The 23,133-nt window shown below is 44.0% G+C and overlaps 1 protein-coding gene across 1 annotated transcript in view; it reads right to left on the minus strand.

Moving 5' to 3' along the window:
* Positions 1-23,133, minus strand: part of LOC121581835 (netrin receptor DCC-like) — a 205,239-nt gene that overhangs the window by 128,801 nt on the left and 53,305 nt on the right. The window contains exons 4-5 of the mRNA XM_045213884.1: positions 21,536-21,684; positions 13,545-13,683 (exon numbers count right to left, since the gene is read on the minus strand). Of these exons, the coding sequence (XP_045069819.1) occupies positions 13,545-13,683; positions 21,536-21,684 (288 nt within the window). The remainder of the gene's footprint in view (positions 1-13,544; positions 13,684-21,535; positions 21,685-23,133) is intronic.

Raw genomic sequence — 23,133 nt, forward strand, 5'->3', positions numbered from 1 at the left:
CTTTGCTTTCTTGGGTACAGGAACAATGGTGGACATCTTGAAGCAAGTGGGGACAGCAGACTGGGATAGGGAGAGATTGAATATGTCCGTAAACACTCCAGCCAGCTGGTCTGCGCATGCTCCGAGGACACGGTTAGGGATGCCGTCTGGGCCGGCAGCCTTGCGAGGGTTAACACGCTTAAATGTCTTACTCACGTCGGCTACGGAGAACAAGAGCTCACAGTCCTCGGGAGCGGGCCGTGTCGGTGGCACTGTGTTATCCTCAAAGAGGGCGAAGACGGTGTTTAGCTTGTCCAGGAGCAAGACGTCGGTGTCCGCGAAGTGGCTGGTTTTCCCTTTGTAATCCGTAATTATATGTAGGCCCTGCCACATACGTCTCGTGTCTGAGCCATTGAATTGTGACTCCACTTTGTCTCTGTACTGGCGTTTTGCATGTTTGATTGCCTTACGGAGGGCATAACTGGACTGTTTTCTATTCAATCATATTCCCAGTCACCTTGCAGTGGTTCGCGCTTTCAGTTTTGCACGAATGTTGCCATGTATCCACGGTTTTTGGTTTGGATAGGTTTTAATCGTCATAGTCGGAACAACATCCCCTATACACTTCCTGATGAACTCAGTCACAGTGTCAGTGTATACATCAATGCTATTCTCAGAGGCAACCTGGAACATGTCCCAGTCCGCGTGATCAAAACAGTCTTGAAGCATGGATTCCGATTGGTCAGACCAGCGTAGCATAGACCTTAGCACGGATACTTGCTGTTTGAGTTTCTGCCCATAGGAAAGGAGGAGCAAAATGGAGTCGTGATCTGATTTGCCAAAGGGAGGTCGGGGGAGGGCCTTGTAGCCATCCCGGAAGGAAGAGTAACAATGGTCAAGAGTTTTTGTCCCGGCGCCAGAAGGAATCAGTTGGACGGGCCTTTGATTTCCATAGGCGGGCCTGTTTTTACACGGGACCCCCTATGTGTGCACACATTTTTTTTATGGTTGTAATAGTAAAGACCATAGACAGCTCGTGAGTTTCAAGTTTGCGGAAGCTTACCATTTATCCTACCATTTCTACCCATCTGTGTGCCAGTTCTGATTATTTTTATATGCACATTTTCATGGAACAGTTGACATTTTTGTTTCTCAAAATCATTGTCACATGGTAATCATAAAAATCTAAAAGTTAAAATTCAACTATGGCAAGAGAACTAGCCTCTGCCATATGGACACAATGATACACTGTGATCCACTGGTGGCTAAAGAAATGAGAGCGTAGAACTCAGAGATAGTCTATAGACCAACACAGCAGTAGGACTATAACTACCATAGAACTCAGAGATAGTCTATAGACCAACACAGCAGTAGGACTATAACTACCATAGAACTCAGAGATAGTCTATAGACCAACACAGCAGTAGGACTATAACTACCATAGAACTCAGAGATAGTCTATAGACCAATACAGCAGTAGGCTATAACTACCATAGAACTCAGAGATAGTCTATAGACCAATACAGCAGTAGGACTATAACTACCATAGAACTCAGAGATAGTCTATAGACCAATACAGCAGTAGGCTATAACTACCATAGAACTCAGAGATAGTCTATAGACCAATACAGCAGTAGGACTATAACTACCATAGAACTCAGAGATAGTCTATAGGTCAACACAGCAGTAGGACTATCACTACCATAGAACTCAGAGATAGTCTATAGACCAATACAGCAGTAGGACTATAACTACCATAGAACTCAGAGATAGTCTATAGACCAATACAGCAGTAGGACTATAACTACCATAGAACTCAGAGATAGTCTATAGACCAACACAGCAGTAGGACTATAACTACCATAGAACTCAGAGATAGTCTATAGACCAACACAGCAGTAGGACTATAACTACCATAGAACTCAGAGATAGTCTAGTCTATAGACCAACACAGCAGTAGGACTATAACTACCATAGAACTCAGAGATAGTCTATAGACCAATACAGCAGTAGGACTATAACTACCATAGAACTCAGAGATAGTCTATAGACCAACACAGCAGTAGGACTATAACTACCATAGAACTCAGAGATAGTCTATAGACCAATACAGCAGTAGGACTATAACTACCATAGAACTCAGAGATAGTCTATAGACCAATACAGCAGTAGGACTATAACTACCATAGAACTCAGAGATAGTCTATAGACCAATACAGCAGTAGGACTATAACTACCATAGAACTCAGAGATAGTCTATAGACCAACACAGCAGTAGGACTATAACTACCATAGAACTCAGAGATAGTCTATAGACCAATACAGCAGTAGGACTATAACTACCATAGAACTCAGAGATAGTCTATAGACCAATACAGCAGTAGGACTATAACTACCATAGAACTCAGAGATAGTCTATAGACCAATACAGCAGTAGGACTATAACTACCATAGAACTCAGAGATAGTCTATAGACCAATACAGCAGTAGGACTATAACTACCATAGAACTCAGAGATAGTCTATAGACCAATACAGCAGTAGGACTATAACTACCATAGAACTCAGAGATAGTCTATAGACCAATACAGCAGTAGGACTATAACTACCATAGAACTCAGAGATAGTCTATAGACCAACACAGCAGTAGGACTATAACTACCATAGAACTCAGAGATAGTCTATAGACCAATACAGCAGTAGGACTATAACTACCATAGAACTCAGAGATAGTCTATAGACCAATACAGCAGTAGGACTATAACACTATAACTACCATAGAACTCAGAGATAGTCTATAGACCAATACAGCAGTAGGAATCACTATAACTACCATAGAACTCAGAGATAGTCTATAGACCAATACAGCAGTAGGACTATAACTACCATAGAACTCAGAGATAGTCTATAGACCAATACAGCAGTAGGACTATAACTACCATAGAACTCAGAGATAGTCTATAGACCAACACAGCAGTAGGACTATAACTACCATAGAACTCAGAGATAGTCTATAGACCAACACAGCAGTAGGACTATAACTACCATAGAACTCAGAGATAGTCTATAGACCAACACAGCAGTAGGACTATAACTACCATAGAACTCAGAGATAGTCTATAGACCAACACAGCTGTAGGACTATAACTACCATAGAACTCAGAGATAGTCTATAGACCAATGCAGCAGTAGGACTATAACTACCATAGAACTCAGAGATAGTCTATAGACCAACACAGCAGTAGGACTATAACTACCATAGAACTCAGAGATAGTCTATAGACCAATACAGCAGTAGGACTATAACTACCATAGAACTCAGAGATAGTCTATAGACCAATACAGCAGTAGGACTATAACTTCCAGCGTCAACTAAGTAAAATACAAAGGCCTAAAGCCGACAAAATAAAAACAGTAGAAAATATCCTGATGAACATTCCAGTTCTTTCTATCTCATTAATCTCTCTACTCCGCCTGTCTGCTTCCCTTTCTATCCGTCTTGACTTGAGCTATTGCTAGTGAAGTTCAACATTGTATCAAAACATTACAGGGTCCGGCCCGAAGCTGTCGCTAACGAACTTGCAACATTGTATCAACTAGCCTATTCCGGGCCCTCAGAGTTTCCTGCGCCAGTGAACTCAGGACAGACAGCTGTTTTTTAATGACTGGATATATGGGATCATCAGATCATGGTATTTTGCTCTTTTAGACCGAGGCTTGGTGATTATTGAGTCCGGTTTCAAATACTGAGGAACTATCATTCGCAATGGATGTTAAAATAACAGACTTTGTTGACTTGTGTGAGACTAAGAAAAAATGAGTGGTGTACAGTCGTGGTCAAACGTTTTGAGAATGACACAAATATTGGTCTTCACAAAGTTTGCTGCTTCAGTGTTTTTAGATATTTTTGTCAGATGTTACTATGGTATACTGAAGTATAATTACAAGCATTCCATAAGTGTCAAAGGCTTTTATTGACAATTACATTAAGTTTATGCAAAGAGTCAATATTTGCAGTGTTGACCCTTCTTTTTCAAGACCTCTGCAATCCGCCCTGGCATGCTGTCAATTAACTTCTGGGCCACATCCTGACTGATGGCAGCCCATTCTTGCATAATCAATGCTTGGAGTTTGTCAGAATTTGTGGGTTTTTGTTTGTCCACCCGCCTCTTGAGGATTGACCACAAGTTCTCAATGGGATTAAGGTGTGGGGAGTTTCTTGGCCATGGACCCAATATTTGATGTTTTGTTCCCCGAGCCACTTAGTTATCACTTTTGCCTTATGGCAAGGTGCTCCATCATGCTGGAAAAGGCATTGGTCTTCACCAAACTGTTCTTGGATGGTTGGGAGAAGTTGCTCTCGGAGGATGTGTTGGTACCATTCTTTATTGTTTATTCATGGCTGTGTTCTTAGGCAAAATTGTGAGTGAGCCCACTCCCTTGGCTGAGAAGCAACCCCACACATGAATGGTCTCAGGATGCTTTACTGTTGGCATAACACAGGACTGATGGTAGCACTCACCTCGTCTTCTCTGGACAAGGTGTTTTCCGGATGCCCCAAACAATCGGAAAGGGGATTCATCAAAGAAAATGACTTTACCCCAGTCCTCAGCAGTCCAATCTCTGTACCTTTTTCAGAATATCAGTCTGTCCCTGATGTTTTTCCTGGAGAGAAGTGGCTTCCTCGCTGCCCTTCTTGACACCAGGCCATCTTCCAAAAGTATTCGGCTCACTGTGCGTGCAGATGCACTCACACCTGCCGGCTTCCATTCCTGAGCAAGCTCTGCACTGGTGGTGCCCAGATCCCGCAGCTAAATCAACTTTAGGAGACAGTCCTGGCGCTTGCTGGACTTTCTTGGGCGCCCTGAAGCCTTCTTCACAACAATTGAAGTTCTTGATGATCCGATAAATGTTTGATTTAGGTGCAATCTTACTAGCAGCAATATCCTTGCCTGTGAAGCCCTTTTTGTGCAAAGCAATGATGACGGCTTGTGTTTCCTTGCAGGTAACCATGGTTAATAGAGGAAGAACAATGATTTCAAGCACCACCCTCCTTTTAAAGCTTCCAGTCTGTTATTCTAACTCAATCAGCATGACAGAGTGATCTCCAGCCTTGTCCTCGTCAACTCTCTCACCTGTGTTAACGAGAGAATCACTGACATGATGTCAGCTGGTCCTTTTGTGGCAGTTTTTGGGGGATTAAGTTCATTTTCATGTCAAAGAGGGACTTTGCAATTCATTGCAATTCATCTGATCACTCTTCATAACATTCTGGAGTATATGTAAATTGCCATCATAAAAACTGAGGCAGCAGACTTTGTGAAAATTAACCTTTGTGTCATTCTCAAAACTTTTGACCACGACTGTACATGGTGAGTTAAGACAATCAGAAATCAGACATTGCCAAATGGGCACTTTCCTACATATGCATGCATTCTGGAGAGAGACGCACCATACCTTCACCGCACCCCTCTCCCCATCTTCTTGATGCAACATTTTAAATTCTACTCATGACACATTATCTTCACACATATTTCAGATGCTCAGTCAGCTAGACCTATTGCCACGCGTACTACCCACATTGAGGGCTTCCCAACACACTGGTGATTTGAAACAATCCACAGCAATGTTTTTCAAAGAAGCTAATGATCTTATGTGGCTAAGTAATGCTCCCTGGTGAAGTATTTTAAATGATTTTATTTAGACAGGAGGAATTACAGTGGGGGGAAAAAGTATTTAGTCAGCCACCAATTGTGCAAGTTCTCCCACTTAAAAATATGAGAGAGGCCTGTAATTTTCATCATAGGTACACGTCAACTATGACAGACAAATTGAGATTTTTTTTCTCCAGAAAATCACATTGTAGGATTTTTAATGAATTTATTTGCACATTATGGTGGAAAATAAGTATTTGGTCACCTACAAACAAGCAAGATTTCTGGCTCTCACAGACCTGTAACTTCTTCTTTAAGAGGCTCCTCTGTCCTCCACTCGTTACCTGTGTTAATGGCACCTGTTTGAACTTGTTATCAGTATAAAAGACACCTGTCCACAACCTCAAACAGTCACACTCCAAACTCCACTATGGCCAAGACCAAAGAGCTGTCAAAGGACACCAGAAACAAAATGGTAGACCTGCACCAGGCTGGGAAGACTGAATCTGCAATAGGTAAGCAGCTTGGTTTGAAGAAATCAACTGTGGGAGAAATTATTAGGAAATGGAAGACATAAAAGACCACTGATAATCTCCCTCGATCTGGGGCTCCACGCAAGATCTCAAGAATGATCACAATGACGGTGAGCAAAAATCCCAGAACCACACGGGGGGACCTAGTGAATGACCTGCAGAGAGCTGGGACCAAAGTAACAAAGCCTACCATCAGTAACCCACTACGCTGCCAGGGACTCAAATCCTGCAGTGCCAGACGTGTCCCCCTGCTTAAGCCAGTACATGTCCAGGCCCATCTGAAGTTTGCTAGAGTGCATTTGGATGATGCAGAAGAGGATTGGGAGAATGTCATATGGTCAGATGAAACCAAAATATATTGGTAAAAACTCAACTCGTCGTGTTTGGAGGACAAAGAATGCTGAGTTGCATCCAAAGAACACCATACCTACTGTGAAGCATGGGGGTGGAAACATCATGCTTTGGGGCTGTTTTTCTGCAAAGGGACCAGGACGACTGATCCGTGTAAAGTAAAGAATGAATGGGGCCATGTATCGTGAGATTTTGAGTGAAAACCTCCTTCCATCAGCAAGGGCATTGAAGATGAAACGTGGCTGGGTCTTTCAGCATGACAATGATCCCAAACACACCGCCCGGGCAACGAAGGAGTGGCTTCGTAAGAAGCATTTCAAGGTCCTGGAGTGGCCTAGCCAGTCTCCAGATCTCAACCCCATAGAAAATCTTTGGAGGGAGTTGAAAGTCCGTGTTGCCCAGCGACAGCCCCAAAACATCACTGCTCTAGAGGAGATCTGCATGGAGGAATGGGCCAAAATACCAGCAACAGTGTGTGAAAACCTTGTGAAGACTTTCAGAAAACGTTTGACCTGTGTCATTGCCAACAAAGGGTATATAACAAAGTATTGAGAAACTTTTGTTATTGACCAAATACTTATTTTCCACCATAATTTGCAAATCAATTCATTAAAAATCCTACAATGTGATTTTCTGGAATTTTTTAAATCCTTTTGTCTGTCATAGTTGACGTGTACCTATGATGAAACTTACAGGCCTCACTCATCGTTTTAAGTGGGAAAACTTGCACAATTGGTGGCTGACTAAATAATTTTTTCCCCCACTGTATATAATTTTGTTGAAACATCAATTTACTTTAGGGCAATGCAGCATTCTAACAGTGCACTGTGCACCTGCCAACTTTCCTTTCCAATTCGCAAGAGGCTGACACCAGAGATCTGTATATAATGACGAGATGCTCATGTCTCCGCCCTAACAATGGGAGGCTTTGTCCCAAAGGTGGGAAGGCAGGCGACAAGCTTAGGTTTGCATATTATTCCCATAGAAACGCATTGGGCTTTTACTGGACAGATTTTGGCGAGAGTGAACCCTCTCGCTTCACCTCTTTCTCTCTTCTGAATCTATATCACGGGAGAAAGCATCCTGGCGAGTGAAACAGCGCCCCTCTATATGTAGCCCATGTATCTGATGCTGTCTAGACAGAGATAGTACGACATGCCATACTCTTTATGACCAGACAGAACCAGATACATGGTCTACACATACCGAGACAGAGGGGCGCTGTTCCGCTCGCTCGGATACTTCAACTGAGATTGATGGGTCTTTCTGTTGGCGCGCGTCTCGGGTCAAATAAATGATCAATATTTCAATATTTTATTTGGACGGGCAAGGAGGTACGGTAGGGGGCGGGCCAGGCCCCTAAGGCCCTCCCATAACGCCGGCCCTGACACCACCACCTCTTCAATCCATGAGAATTACCACACAGCACAGTCATAATCCTGGGGTTAACAGCTCACTTAAATCAACAGCTTGACGTTAGACAGCTCATCACAGTTAAACAACAGGACCAATTAGAAATCAAATTCAAATTAGAAGGGTTCAGTAGTCTATCGTAGCTTCCAGTTTTAGATCCAATTAAAGGTGAGGTTCAGTAGTCTAGCGTAGCTTCCAGTTTTAGATCCAATTAAAGGTGAGGTTCAGTAGCCTAGCGTAGCTTCCAGTTTTAGATCCAGTTAAAGGTGAGGTTCAGTAGCCTAGCGTAGCTTCCAGTTTTAGATCCAATTAAAGGTGAGGTTCAGTAGCATAGCGTAGCTTCCAGTTTTAGATCCAGTTAAAGGTGAGGTTCAGTAGCCTAGCGCAGCTTCCAGTTTTAGATCCAATTAAATGTGAGGTTCAGTAGCCTAGCGCAGCTTCCAGGTTTAGATCCAATTAAAGGTGAGGTTCAGTAGCCTAGCGTAGCTTCCAGTTTTAGATCCAATTAAAGGTGAGGTTCAGTAGCATAGCGTAGCTTCCAGTTTTAGATCCAGTTAAAGGTGAGGTTCAGTAGCCTAGCGTAGCTTCCAGTTTTAGATCCAATTAAAGGTGAGGTTCAGTAGCATAGCGTAGCTTCCAGTTTTAGATCCAGTTAAAGGTGAGGTTCAGTAGCCTAGCGTAGCTTCCAGTTTTAGATCCAATTAAAGGTGGGGTTCAGTAGCCTAGCGTAGCATCCAGTTTTAGATCCAGTTAAAGCTGTGTGAAGCAAACAAGATCCTTTCTTTCATAGCCAACGACTTGTCTCCCGGGACAACCAGCAGGAGTAAAGGTAACTACTCTAACGTCTGATTCCAGTCAGTCAAAGACTCGGCTCTGATCCAAATAAGAGACAACATGAAAGCCATAACGAAAGAGGAAAATGTCAGAGAGAGAGAACGAGAGAGAGAGAGAGAGAGAGAGAGAGAGAGAGAGAGAGAGAGAGAGAGAGAGAGAAGAGAGAACGAGAGAACGAGAGAGAGAGAGACAGAGAGAGAGAGAGAGACAGAGAGAACGAGAGAGAGAGAGAGGGAGAGAGAGAGCGAGAGAGAGAGAGAGAGAGAGAACGAGAGAGAGAGAGAGAGAACGAGAGAACGAGAGAGAGAGAGAGACAGAGAGAGAGAGAACGAGAGAGAGAGAGAGTGAGAGGGAACGAGAGAGAGAGAATGAGAGAACGAGAAAGAGAGAGAGAGAGAGAGAGAACGAGAACGAGAGAGTGAGAGAGAGAGAGAGAGAGAGAGAGAGAGAGAACGAGAGAGAGAATGAGAGAACGAGAACGAGAAAGAGAGAGAGAGAGAGAGAGAGAGAGAGAGAGAGAGAGAGAGAGAGAGAGAACGAGAGAATGAGAGAGAGAGAGAGAGAGAGAGAGAGAAAGAGAGAGAGAACGAGAGAGAGAGAGAGAGAACGAGAAAGAGAGAGTGAGAGAGAGAGAACGAGAGAGAGAATGCGAGAACGAGAGAGAGAGAATGAGAGAACGAGAACGAGAGAGAGAGAGAGAGAGAGAGAGAGAGAGAGAGAGAGAGAGAGAGAGAGAGAGAGAGAGAGAGGTGGGAAAGGACAAGCCGAGATCAGACCAGACAACAAACCCTGAACTAACTTGAAGAGAAAACTCTGGAGGATGAGGAGGATCTGTTTAGGTGCACAGTACACACACTGTATGATGAAACGCAACTCTGTTTGTTTGAGTAGATCTAACTGGAATCACAAAAGAGCAAGGTCTGTATCTATCAAGCATCCCAGAGTAGGTGTGCTGATCATGGATCGCGTCCATCCTGTCCATATAATCTAATTCAGTATGAAGACTAAACTGATCCAGGATCAGCACTCCTACTTTCAGACGCTTGATAGCTACAGCCCCTGGTCCTCTGAGAAGGGTGTATAATACTGTGTTCCCTCTCAGGTACTGTAGGAAATGTTCCTGGGGAGGCAGCCAATTGCCATTACTGTCATGCTATTTATTTATGGGGGAGTACAGCCCCTCTGCAGGTAGGTAGTCTGTGTTTTGGAGGATGAAGGTTGGGGAATACGACCCCTTTCCGCAGGTAATGTAGTGCAGACTGTTACCCGGAGGATGCAGGGGAATACGACCCCTTTCTGCAGGTAATGTAGTGCAGACTGTTACCCGGAGGATGCAGGGGAATACGACCCCTTTCTGCAGGTAATGTAGTGCAGACTGTTACCCGGAGGATGCAGGGGAATAAGACCCCTTTCTGCAGGTAATGTAGTGCAGACTGTTACCTGGAGGATGCAGGGGAACACGACCCCTTTCTGCAGGTAATGTAGTGCAGACTGTTACCCGGAGGATGCAGGGGAATACGACCCCTTTCTGCAGGTAATGTAGTGCAGACTGTTACCCGGAGGATGCAGGGGAATACGACCCCTTTCTGCAGGTAATGTAGTGCAGACTGTTACCCGGAGGATGCAGGGGAATACGACCCCTTTCTGCAGGTAATGTAGTGCAGACTGTTACCCGGAGGATGCAGGGGAATACGACCCCTTTCTGCAGGTAATATAGTGCAGACTGTTACCCGGAGGATGCAGGGGAATACGACCCCTTTCTGCAGGTAATGTAGTGCAGACTGTTACCTGGAGGATGCAGGGGAATACGACCCCTTTCTGCAAGTAATGTAGTGCAGACTGTTACCCGGAGGATGCAGGGGAATACGACCCCTTTCTGCAGGTAATGTAGTGCAGACTGTTACCTGGAGGATGCAGGGTAATACGACCCCTTTCTGCAGGTAATGTAGTGCAGACTGTTACCCGGAGGATGCAGGGGAATACGACCCCTTTCTGCAGGTAATGTAGTGCTGACTGTTACCCGGAGGATGCAGGGGAATACGACCCCTTTCTGCAGGTAATGTAGTGCAGACTGTTACCTGGAGGATGCAGGGGAATACGACCCCTTTCTGCAGGTAATGTAGTGCAGACTGTTACCCGGAGGATGCAGGGGAATACGACCCCTTTCCGCAGGTAATGTAGTGCAGACTGTTACCCGGAGGATGCAGGGGAATACGACCCCTTTCTGCAGGTAATGTAGTGCAGACTGTTACCTGGAGGATGCAGGGGAATACGACCCCTTTCTGCAGGTAATGTAGTGCAGACTGTTACCTGGAGGATGCAGGGGAATACGACCCCTTTCTGCAGGTAATGTAGTGCAGAATGTTACCTGGAGGATGCAGGGGAATACGACCCCTTTCTGCAGGTAATGTAGTGCAGACTGTTACCCGGAGGATGCAGGGGAATACGACCCCTTTCTGCAGGTAATGTAGTGCAGACTGTTACCCGGAGGATGCAGGGGAATACGACCCCTTTCTGCAGGTAATGTAGTGCAGACTGTTACCCGGAGGATGCAGGGGAATACGACCCCTTTCTGCAGGTAATGTAGTGCAGACTGTTACCTGGAGGATGCAGGGGAATACGACCCCTTTCTGCAGGTAATGTAGTGCAGACTGTTACCTGGAGGATGCAGGGGAATACGACCCCTCTCTGCAGGTAATGTAGTGCAGACTGTTACCTGGAGGATGCAGGGGAACACGACCCCTTTCTGCAGGTAATGTAGGTACTGTAGTAAATGTTCACGGGGAGGCAACCAATGGAAGGAGAGTTGTTGCCGCGGTCCCAGGGGAATGTCTTCGAGACCAATTTAATCTGCGGTTTGATGGGACTGTGAAAGCGTCCCAAATGGCACCCTATTCCCTATATAGTGCACTACTTTTTAACAAAGCACTGTGGGATCTGGTTAAATGTAGTGCACTACACAGGGAATAGGGTGACATTTGGGACATTGCTTCTGATTCGTTAAGAGCGCTGGAGCAGTGCTATGTAATCAGACCGTTCCAACGCGGTGCCATGTGGGCTGTCAGAGTTGAGTGACACCGCCAGAAAATGATTAACGAGAAAATAAAGTGTTGCAAATGCATACACTGGATGCATACACTAGATGCGTCCCAAATGCCCCCCCCCCCCCCACTCCCTATGGGCCATAAGGGTCCTGGTCAAAAGTAGTGCACTATATAGGGAATAGGGTGCCATTTGGGATACAAACATTGAAAGCTGACACGCAAGCAATTCATGTGTGTCAAATGCAATGAGACATTTAGTAATAGAGGAAGAACTATTTCATTAATTCTTGATTAAGTTTCATTAATTATGTAGCTGTTTATCCCACTGCAATCAGAAGTGAAAGGTATGAAAGAGACAGTATGACTTTCAGTAAACAAACAGTAAATCAATTCCCAGCAGGGGTAGGTTCATTTGGCACCAAAAGGAAGAAAACAGACTGAAACAGTGAGGGAATACCTGGACTCAATAAGCGAAACGTTTCGCTATCGTAGAAAAAAGTTTTTTTTTTAAATGTTTTCCGTATCCTAATGAACTTGACGTAGTTTTAGCCCTCTTGGCTTTGTAAGAATGAGAGGTCAGAGACGGGCAGTATTTCTGTTACGTGTTTGAAATACGTATTTTTATTACGTCTGAGTATTTTGTCATTTGAATTACACTGTGCTGAACTACACTACAATGTATTTTGTATTTTCAAAATACAAAATACTTTTCTATAAATGTTTTGTTTTATAGCGGTACACATTCTGTGTCCCCCCTTTTACCCCCCGTTGGTATCAGAAGTCTGTGTTGAGATAAAAGCAGCTGCTAAATGAACTAAATACAAGTGTATATGTAAAAATTAACAATTGCAAAGCATGCCGAGTATTATTCTAATGAGCTCTGCCCCCGAAACAATACCCAGTGTGCTTTGCAGTTTATTTTAGTATGTTCATTTTCACATATACATTTACATTTTGGTCATTTGGCAGACGCGCTGATCCTGAGTGACTTGCTCAACTAACGTAGTTAAACGACAACATATCTCAGTCATAGCAACTAAAACGTTTTTGTGACCTTACTGACAACGTTGTTGGTGTTCAGGCTGGCTACTTGAACATTTATTTTAGTTTATTTAAATACAAAATACATGTATTTTAATTAAATACATTACAAAATACAAGTATTTTGTAGTTTATTTTGATACATTGATCTTTACAGTACTTTGTATCTGTATTTTGTCATTTTTGCCCATACCTGATTATAGTTCAATCAATTAACCAATAAGAGTGGGTGTTACACACAGTGAACCAATAAGAGTGGGTGTTACACACAGTGAACCAATAAGAGTGGGTGTTACACACAGTGAACCAATAAGAGTGGGTGTTACACACAGTGAACCAATAAGAGTGGGTGATACACACAGTGAACCAATAAGAGTGGGTGTTACACACAGTGAACCAATAAGAGTGGGTGTTACACACAGTGAACCAATAAGAGTGAGTGTTACACACAGTGAACCAATAAGAGTGGGTGTTACACACAGTGAACCAATAAGAGTGAGTGTTACACACAGTGAACCAATAAGAGTGAGTGTTACACACAGTGAACCAATAAGAGTGAGTGTTACACACAGTGAACCAATAAGAGTGGGTGTTACACACAGTGAACCAATAAGAGTGAGTGTTACACACAGTGAACCAATAAGAGTGGGTGTTACACACAGTGAACCAATGAGAGAGAGTGTAGTTCTGACATACCATCAGACAGCGTGGTGACGCTCCTGTCCTCTGTGGTGACCCCAGGGCCATAACGGTTCAACGCCAAGACTCGTAAGGAGTACTCTGTGAACTTCTTCAGCCCCTCCATCTTATAACTCTGCCCGTTCACCTCCACACTCTGAAACAGAGAGAGAGAGAGAGAGTTATTTTCCTTATTCAACCAGGTAAGTTATTGAGACCACATTTGACCTGACCACATCTAGTGTCAGAAAACACATAGGATATTCATTTAAAATGTCAAGTCTACAGTGCATTCGGAATGTATTCAGACCCCTTGACTTTTTCCACATTTTGTTACATTACAGCCTTATTCTAAAATTGATTAAATTGTTTCCCCCCCCCACCCCCCCCAATCAAGCTACACGCAATACCCCATAATGACAAAGCAAAAACAGGTTTTTAGAAATGTTCGCACATTTATAAAAATAAAAAAACAGAAATATTTCATTTACATAAGTATTCAGGCCCTTTACTCAGTACTTTGTTGAAGCACCTTTTGCAACGATTACAGCCTCGAGTCTTCTTGGGTATGACGCTACAAGCTTGGCACACCTCTATTTGGGGAGTTTCTCCCATTCTTCTCTGCAGATCCTCTCAAGCTCTGTCAGGTTGGATGGGGTGCGTCGCTGCACAGCTATTTTCAGGTCTTTCCAGAGATGTTCGATCGGGTTCAAGTCCGGGATCTGACTGGGCCACTAAAGGACATTCAGAGACTTGTCCTGAAGCCACTCCTGTGTTGTCTTGGCTGTGTTGTCCTGCTGGAAGGTGAACCTTCACCCCCAGTCTGAGGTCCTGAGAGCTCTGGAGCAGGTTTTCATCAAGGATCTCTCTGTGCTCTGTTCATCTTTCCCTCAAACCTGACTAGACTCCCAGTCCCTACTGCTGAAAAACATCCCCACAGTATGATGCTGCCACCACCATGCTTCACCGTAGGGATGGTGCCAGGTTTCCTCCAGATGTGATGCTTGGCATTCAGGCCAAAGAGTTTAATCTTGGTTTCATCAGACCAGAGAATCTTGTTTCTCATGGTCTGACTGTTACAGGAGTGGGTCGCAGTTCCGGAGCGACCCACTAGGTGTCATCCTCCGACAACCACAGGCACCTCCTCACTCACAGTCGGGACTAATTATCTGCCTATTGGTGTCATCTGTGTCTATCTGATTCACCTGTGTATTTATACCCTCACTTCCCTGTGTTCCCCTGCTCAGTTTTATCTGCTAGTTCCTTGATGTCAAGCAGTACGTATCAGTGTCGGATCACGTGACGGAGTTACAGGTACTCGAGAAGTGTTCTCCCTGTGTCATTGGGTTTTTCCAGTCAGAGTTAGTATTTCGTATTGTTTGTTGTCAGCTTGTTTTTTGGAGACCTATGTGCTCATTTGTTTTCATGTATAGTCTGTTGTTTTGTATCCTGGCTTTTGGACCACCAGTAAAGATCCTTGTTTCACCATCCCTGCCTACTGCCTGCTGTCTCTCCTGCACCGTACTTGGGTAACACCTCACACCAACCCTTACATCTGACAGTCCATTAGGTGTCTTTTGGCAAACTCTAAGGGGGCTGTCATGTGCCTTTTACTGAGGAGTGGCTTCCGTCTGGTCAATCTTCCATAAAGGCCTAATTGGTGGAGTGCTGCAGAGATGGTTGTCCTTTTGGAAGGTTCTCCCATCTCCACAGAGGAACCCGATTGCTCAGTTTGGCTAGGCGGCCAGCTCTAGGAAGAGCCCTGGTTTGGTGCGAGTGGCAGGAACAGGCCGGGTCGGGCTGGCGACGCACACCGTAGGCTTTGTGCGTGGAGCAGGGACAGGCCGGGCTGGGCTGGCGACGCACCCCGTAGGCTTTGTGCGTGGAGCAGGGACAGGCCGGGGTGGGCTGGCGACGCACACCGTAGGCTTTGTGCGTGGAGCAGGAACAGGCCGGGCTGGGCTGGCGACGCACACCGTAGGCTTTGTGCGTGGAGCAGGAACAGGCCGGGCTGGGCTGGCGACGCACACCGTAGGCTTTATGCGAGAAGCTTGGATGGGCCGAACTGGGCTGGCGACGCGCACCACAGACTCGGTGCGGAGCGCAGGAACGGGCCGGGCTGGGCTGTCGACGCACACCGTAGGTTTGGTGCGGGGAGCAGGACTAGACCGGACCGTACTGGGGACACACACCACTGGCTCTACACCGGGATCTGGAACGAGCCGGACCGGACTGGCAACACACGCCAGTACCTCTCGCCGTGCCTCTACGCCTTCCATCCCCTCTTCTACCAGTGGCCCCCGTAACCTGGCGGCCTCCTCTGCAACCCCGCTGGACCGCTCCATAGCGGCCTCCTGCTGCCCCGACGTCGTGAGCCCCCCCCTAAAAATGTTCTGGGGGTCTCTCCTCCCCGTGGACCAGGCCTCCAACATTCTCTCCCACTTCTCGCTCCTCTGTCTCCAACCCTCTTCACTCAGCTCCTCCATGGGCTTGCCCCAGTCGAAGCTGCCACGGAGATCTATTAGCGATGGCTCCTGGACACGCTGCTTGGTCTGGTCTTGGTGGGATTTTCTGTCACGATCGTCTAATGAGGGAGACCAAGGCGCAGCGTTGCGAGCGAACATATTTACTTTAATAGTTAAAGCACCACACTCAAAAATACAAAACAATAAACAACGAATGCGTGACGTCTATGGTCCAACACGAAACCACACGAACAAAATCCCACAACCCGAAAGAAAAACATACAGATTAAATATTGCTCCCAATCAGAGACAAACAGCCGACAGCTGACACTCGTTGCCCCTGATTGGGAGTCACACAGGCAAACATAGAAAATAGACAACCTAGAACACCCACCAAAGAAACAGAAAACATAGAATGAACACAACATAATGAGTCCCCGAGCCAGGGTGTGACAGCTGCACTTCCCAACCTCCTGCCAAATGTATGATCAAATTAGAGACACATACTTTTCTCAGATTACACAGACCCAAATGATTTCCAAAACAATCCCAATTTTGATAAACTCCCATATCTATTGGGTGAAATACCACAGTGTGCCATCCTAGCAGCAAGATGTGTGAGAGAGAGAGAGACAGAGAGAGAGAGAGAGAGAGAGAGAGAGAGAGAGAGAGAGAGAGAGAGAGAGAGAGAGAGAGAGAGAGAGAGAGAGAGAGAGAGAGAGAGAAAAATAAACACACTGTCTCTGTTGCTCTTCTCTACATAACCCTGAGAGTGGATGCTCCTGGGGTTTCTACACTGCAAGTGTGTGTAGTGTGTGTGTGTGTAGTGTGTGTGTGTGTAGTGTAGTGTGTGTGCGTGTGTGTTCGCATAGCGTGTAGTCCCTTCCAGGAAGACATGAAATAGATATACAGCTTAACAAACAGAGTATGATAAACATCTTTCATTTGCTGTTGACACAACAGAAGTGGAGCAATGTGGTTAGCTGTACGTCAACCTCTAAGCAGCTGTTCAAATATAGCTCTTTGTTTTCCTCTACGGTTGAAGTCGGAAGTTTACATACACTTAGGTTGGAGTCATTAAAACATGTTTTTCAACCACTCTACAAATTTCTTGTTAACAAACTATAGTTTTGGCAAGTCGGTTAGGACATCTACTTTGTGCATGACACAAGTAATTTTTCTAACAATTGTTTACAGACAGATTATTTCACTTATAATTCACTGTATCACAATTCCAGTGGGTCAGAAGTTTACATACACTAAGTTGACTGTGCCTTTAAACAGCTTGGAAAAGTCCAGAAAATGATGTCATGGCTTTAGAAGTTTCTGATAGGCTAATTGACATCATTTGAGTCAATTGGCGGTGTACCTGTGGATGTACTTCAAGGCCTACCTTCAAACTCAGTGCCTCTTTGCTTGACATCATGGGAAAATCAAAAGAAATCGGCCAAGACCTCAGAAAACAAATTGTAGACCTCCACAAGTCTGGTTCATCCTTGGGAGCAATTTCCAAACGCCTGAAGGTACCACGTTCATCTGTACAAACAATAGTACGCAAGTATAAACACCATGGGACCATGCAGCCGTCATACCGCTCAGGAAGGAGACGCGTTCTGTCTCCTAGAGATTAACGTACTTTGGTGCGAAAAGTGCAAATCAATCCCAGAACAACAGCAAAGGACCTTGTGAAGATGCTGGAGGAAACAGGTACTAAAGTATCTATATCCACAGTAAAACGAGTCCTATATCGACATTACCTGAAAGGCCGCTCAGCAAGGAAGAAGCCACTGCTCCAAAACCGCCATAAAAAAGCCAGACTATGGTTTGCAACTACACATGGGGACAAAAATCATACTTTTTGGAGAAATGTCCTCTGGTCTGATGAAACAAAAATAGAACTATTTGGCCATAATGACCATTGTTATGTTTGGAGGGAAAAGGGGGACGCTTGCAAGCCGAAGAATACCATCCCAACCGTGAAGCACGGGGGTGGCAGCATCATGCTGTGGGGGTGATTTGCTGCAGGAGTGACTGGTGCACTTCACAAAATAGATGGCATCATGAGGAAGGAAAATTATGTGGATATATTGAAGCAACATCTCAAGACATCAGTCAGGAAGTTAAAGCTTGGTCGCAAATGGACAATGACCCCAAGCATACTTCCAACGTTGTGGCAAAATGGCTTAAGGTCAACAAAGTCAAGGTATTGGAGTGACCATCACAAAGCCCTGACCTCAATCCTATAGAAAATGTCTGGGCAGAACTGAAAAAGCTTGTACGAGCAAGGAGGCCTACAAACCTGACTCAGTTACACCAGCTGTGTCAGGAGGAATGGGCCAAAATTCACCCAACTTATTGTGGGAAGCTTGTGGAAGGCTACCCGAAACGTTTGACCCAAGTTAAACAATTTAAAGGCAATGCTACCAAATACTAATTGAGTGTATGTAAACTTCTGACCCACTGGGAATGTGATGAAAGAAATAAAAGCTGAAATAAATCATTCTCTCTACTATTATTCTGACATTTCACATTCTTAAAATAAAGTGGTGATCCTAACTGACCTTAGACATGGTATTTTTACTAGGATTAAATGTCAGGAATTGTAAAAAACTGAGTTTAAATGTATTTGGCTAAGGTGTATGTAAACTTCCGATTTCAACTGTACAGTGGTGTGAAAAAGTGTTTGCCCCCTTCCTAATTTATGTTTTGTTTGCATGCTTGTCACACTTAAATGTTTCAGATCATCAAACAAATTTAAATATATTAGTCAAAGATAACACAAGTAAACACAAAATGCAGTTTTGAAATGAAGGTTGTTATTATTAAGGGAAAACAAAATCCAAACCCACATGGCCCTGTGTGAAAAAGTGATTGCCCCCTACAACCTAATAACTGGTTGGGCCACCCTTAGCAGCAACAACTGCAATCAAGTGTTTGCGATAACTTGCAATGAGTCTTTTACAGAGCTGTGGAGGAATTTTGGCCCACTCATCTTTGCAGAATTGTTGTAATTCAGCCACATTGGAGGGTTTTCGAGCAGGAACTGCCTTTTTAAGGTCATGCCACAGCATCTCAATAGGATTCAGGTCAGGACTTTGACTAGGCCACTCCAAAGTCTTCATTTTGTTTTTCTTCAGCCATTCAAAGGTGGACTTGCTGGTGTGTTTTGGATCATTGTCCTGCTGCAGAACCCAAGTTTGCTTCAGCTTGAGGTCACGAACAAGTGGCCGGACATTCTCCTTCAGGAACTTTTGGTAGACAGCAGAATTCATGGTTCCATTTATCACAGCAAGTCTTCCAGGTCCTGAAGCAGCAAAACAGGCCCAGACCATCACACTATCACCACCATATTTTACTGTTGGTATGATGTTGTCTCCTGAGTGGCGCAGTGGTCTAAGGCACTGCATCGCAGTGCTAACTGTGCCACTAGAGATCCTGGTTCGAATCCAGGCTCTGTCGTAGCCGGCCGCGACCGGGAGACTCATGGGCGGCGCACAATTGGTCCAGGGTAGGGGAGGGAATGGCCGGCAGGGATGTAACTCAGTTGATAGAGCATGGCGTTTGCAACGCCAGGGTTGTGGGTTTGATTCCCACGGGGGGCCAGTATAAAAAAAATACATAAATAAATGTATTCACTAACTGTAAGTCGCTCTGGATAAGAGCGTCTGCTAAATAATGTAAATGTAATGTTCTTTTTCTGAAATGAGGTGTTACTTTTACGCCAGATGTAATGGGAGACACACCTTCCAAAAAGTTCAACTTTTGTCTCGTCAGTCCACAGAGTATTTTCCCAAAGGTCTTGGGGATCATCAAGATGTTTTCTGGCAAAAATGAGACGAGCCTTAATGTTCTTTTTGCTCAGCTGTGGTTTTCGTCTTGGAACTCTGCCATGCAGGCCATTTTTGCCCAGTCTCTTTCTTATGGTGGAGTCATGAACACTGACCTTAACTGAGGAAAGTGAGGCCTGCAGCTCTTTGAATGTTGTTGTGGGGTATTTTGTGACCTCTTGGATGAGTCGTCGCTGCGCTCTTGGGGTAATTTTGGTCGGCCGGCCACTCCTGGGAAGGTTCACCACTGTTCCATGTTTTCGCCATTTGTGGATAATGGCTCTCACTGTGGTTCGCTGGAGTCCCAAAGCTTTAGAAATGGCTTTATAACCTTTTCCAGACTGATGGGATCTCAATTACTTTCTTTCTCATTTGTTCGTGGGGGGGCAAACACTTTTTCACACAGGGCCGTGTGGGTTTGGATTTTGTTTTCCCTTAATAATAACAACCTTCATTTCAAAACTGCATTTTGTGTTTACTTGCGTTATCTTTGACTAATATTTACATTTGTTTGATGATCTGAAACATTTAAGTGTAACAAACATGCAAACAAATAACAAATCAGAAAGGGGGCAAACACTTTTTCACACCACTGTATATGCTGGCTGACTTTGAAATGTGTACTTTGTTGGAGAGTGTGTTTTCTTATCATAAGCCATTTACATGATGAAGTGAGGAAACGAGAGGGAAATTAATTGATATGTCAAAAGGAAGTGTGAGGTATAATACCATCAATGGATAGATCACAGAACAATCCACATGGGTGTTATACAACTGGATCACATTTCAACTTTTTTATCAGCTTCAAACTGAGATTACTTTAAAGAGCTGTCAAATAATAGGGAAATAACCAAAATGCCAAAAGCATGAAAGAATTGTGACAGTTTAAAAAAAAAAATCGTATGATCGTGATGGTCAGTGGCTTCTCTACTCAAATTATGATGATGATGCTTATCCCAAAATGTTCAGAAGAGTCCAATGTCCATTCTGTAATCAGTACATCAAACATCACATCGATGTGTGTGTCATCAGCACACAGGAAATGTTCATCTATTTGGGTGGACTTCAAACAACTCACAGGCAACACACAACATACCAATTTCATCTAATCTCTCTCTCTTCTCTATCACCGTTTATTTAAACGAAGAACAAAGTTTAAAAAAACAACAAAACAATTGTTATTTTTTACCACTTATTGAGCTTTAATTTAAGCTGCTAATGACTTCACTGCTTTCAGAGAACTAATGTGACCCAGAGCTATAGACTGTTTATTAATTTGACTCTATATATGGATATAGACTGTTTATTAATATGACTCTATATATGGATATAGACTGTTTATTAATATGACTCTATATATGGATATAGACTGTTTATTAATATGACTCTATATATGGATATAGACTGTTTATTAATATGACTCTATATATGGATATAGACTGTTTATTAATATGACTCTATATATGGATATAGACTGTTTATTAATATGACTCTATATATGGATATAGACTGTTTATTAATATGACTCTATATATGGCTCTGGACTGTTTATTAATATGACTCTATATATGGCTCTGGACTGTTTATTTATATGATTCTATATATGGCTCTGGACTGTTTATTAATATGATTCTATATATGGCTCTTCCATCTGTGGATCCGCTGTGTCAGGTGGGCTGATTGGGCTGATGTTGATTGGACCATGACAGCCATGTACCTGTTCCTTCCCAGAGGGTGTCTCGGTCCAGAGCAGTCGGTACCCCAGCAGGGGACCATTGGCGTAGGATGGGACGTCCCACGAGGCCTGGATGGAGGTGGGAGAGATGGACTCTACCCGGAGGTTCTCCACCGGCCCAGGGACCTGCACTGCTGCGACAGGAACACACAGAGAAACAGACATCAGGCACACACACATCACAGATCTGTTTATTTTTGACTAATTTAATTTAAATCAATGGCAGTAAGGTACTTAAAGGTCCAATGCAGTTGTTTTTATCTCAATATCAAATCATTTCTGGGTAACAATTATGTACCTTACTGTGATTGTTTTCAATTAAAATGGTAAAAAAAAAAAAAAAGCTTCTGAACAAAGAGCAATAATTTTTTTAGGACTGTCTGGTAGTGGTCTGAGTGGGGAGGGGGAGGGAAAAACTGAAAATTAGCTATTATTGGCAGAGAGGTTTCAAACTCTCTTCCTTATTGGTAAATTAAGTCATTTACTGCATGGTGATGTCACCATGGAAGGCCAAAACTCCATCCCACAAAAACAGGCAGTCTTCAGCTGGTCTTTTCAAACAGCTCTTACACTAAAAAGGGCATTATCATCATTTTCACAATTTCACAGTATTATTCCAACCTCATAGTGTGGAAATATATGTAAAACACAGGAAAATCACGTTTTTGACTGCACTGGGCCTTTAAGTGTTACCCAGAAATGATTTGATATTGAGATAAAAAAAAACAGCTGCATTGTACCTTTAAAGGTGTTATTTTAGTGCCATATTAAAAGGTTTATATTAAAGCAGAATTAGAAGGTGAGCTGCAGACGTTTGAATGGTATATTATCCTCCTCCACGAGGTCTAATAGAACAATGTCATCTGGCAGGCTGGACGGACGAGGCCCCAGTGAGAGGAGAGCTAAGGAATGATTAGGGGAGATTTGAATCAGCTTCCGCTGGCTGTAATACCACCGTGTATACTGCTGCTTCAGACCAGGCAAGGAAAGAAGCTGCTTCAGACCAGAGAGAAAGACGCTGCTTCAGCCTGGAGATAAATAATCTGCTTCAGACTGGAGAGAAAGAATCTGCTTCAGCCTGGAGAGAAATAATCTGCTTCAGACTGGAGAGAAATAATCTGCTTCAGCCCAGAGAGAAAGAAAAAGCAAGTGACAAAGAAAGAGAGTGAAAGAATGAAATTAGACTTGATGTGCCCTAAACCCTAAATCCACTGTCAAACCCCCCTTTAGTTTGGTAGGGTTTTATTCATCTCCTTATAGAGAGCAATCTGCAGCTGATCTCTGCTCAGAATCATGGAGTAAAGATGGAGATTGTGTTGTCAGAGTGTACTGGTGCATCAGGGTGTGTGTGTAGATGTGTGTGTTTGTGTGTGTAGATGTATGTGTGTGTAGATGTGTGTGTGTGTAGATGTGTGTGTGTAGATGTGTGTGTGTAGATGTGTGTGTGTAGATGTATGTGTGTGTAGATGTGTGTGTGTGTAGATGTGTGTGTGTGTGTGTGTGTGTAGATGTGTGTGTGTAGATGTGTGTGTGTAGATGTGTGTGTGTAGATGTATGTGCGTGTAGATGTGTGTGTGTGT

Source organism: Coregonus clupeaformis, unplaced genomic scaffold, assembly GCF_020615455.1.
Source record: "Coregonus clupeaformis isolate EN_2021a unplaced genomic scaffold, ASM2061545v1 scaf0166, whole genome shotgun sequence".
Taxonomy (NCBI): Eukaryota; Metazoa; Chordata; class Actinopteri; order Salmoniformes; family Salmonidae; genus Coregonus; species Coregonus clupeaformis.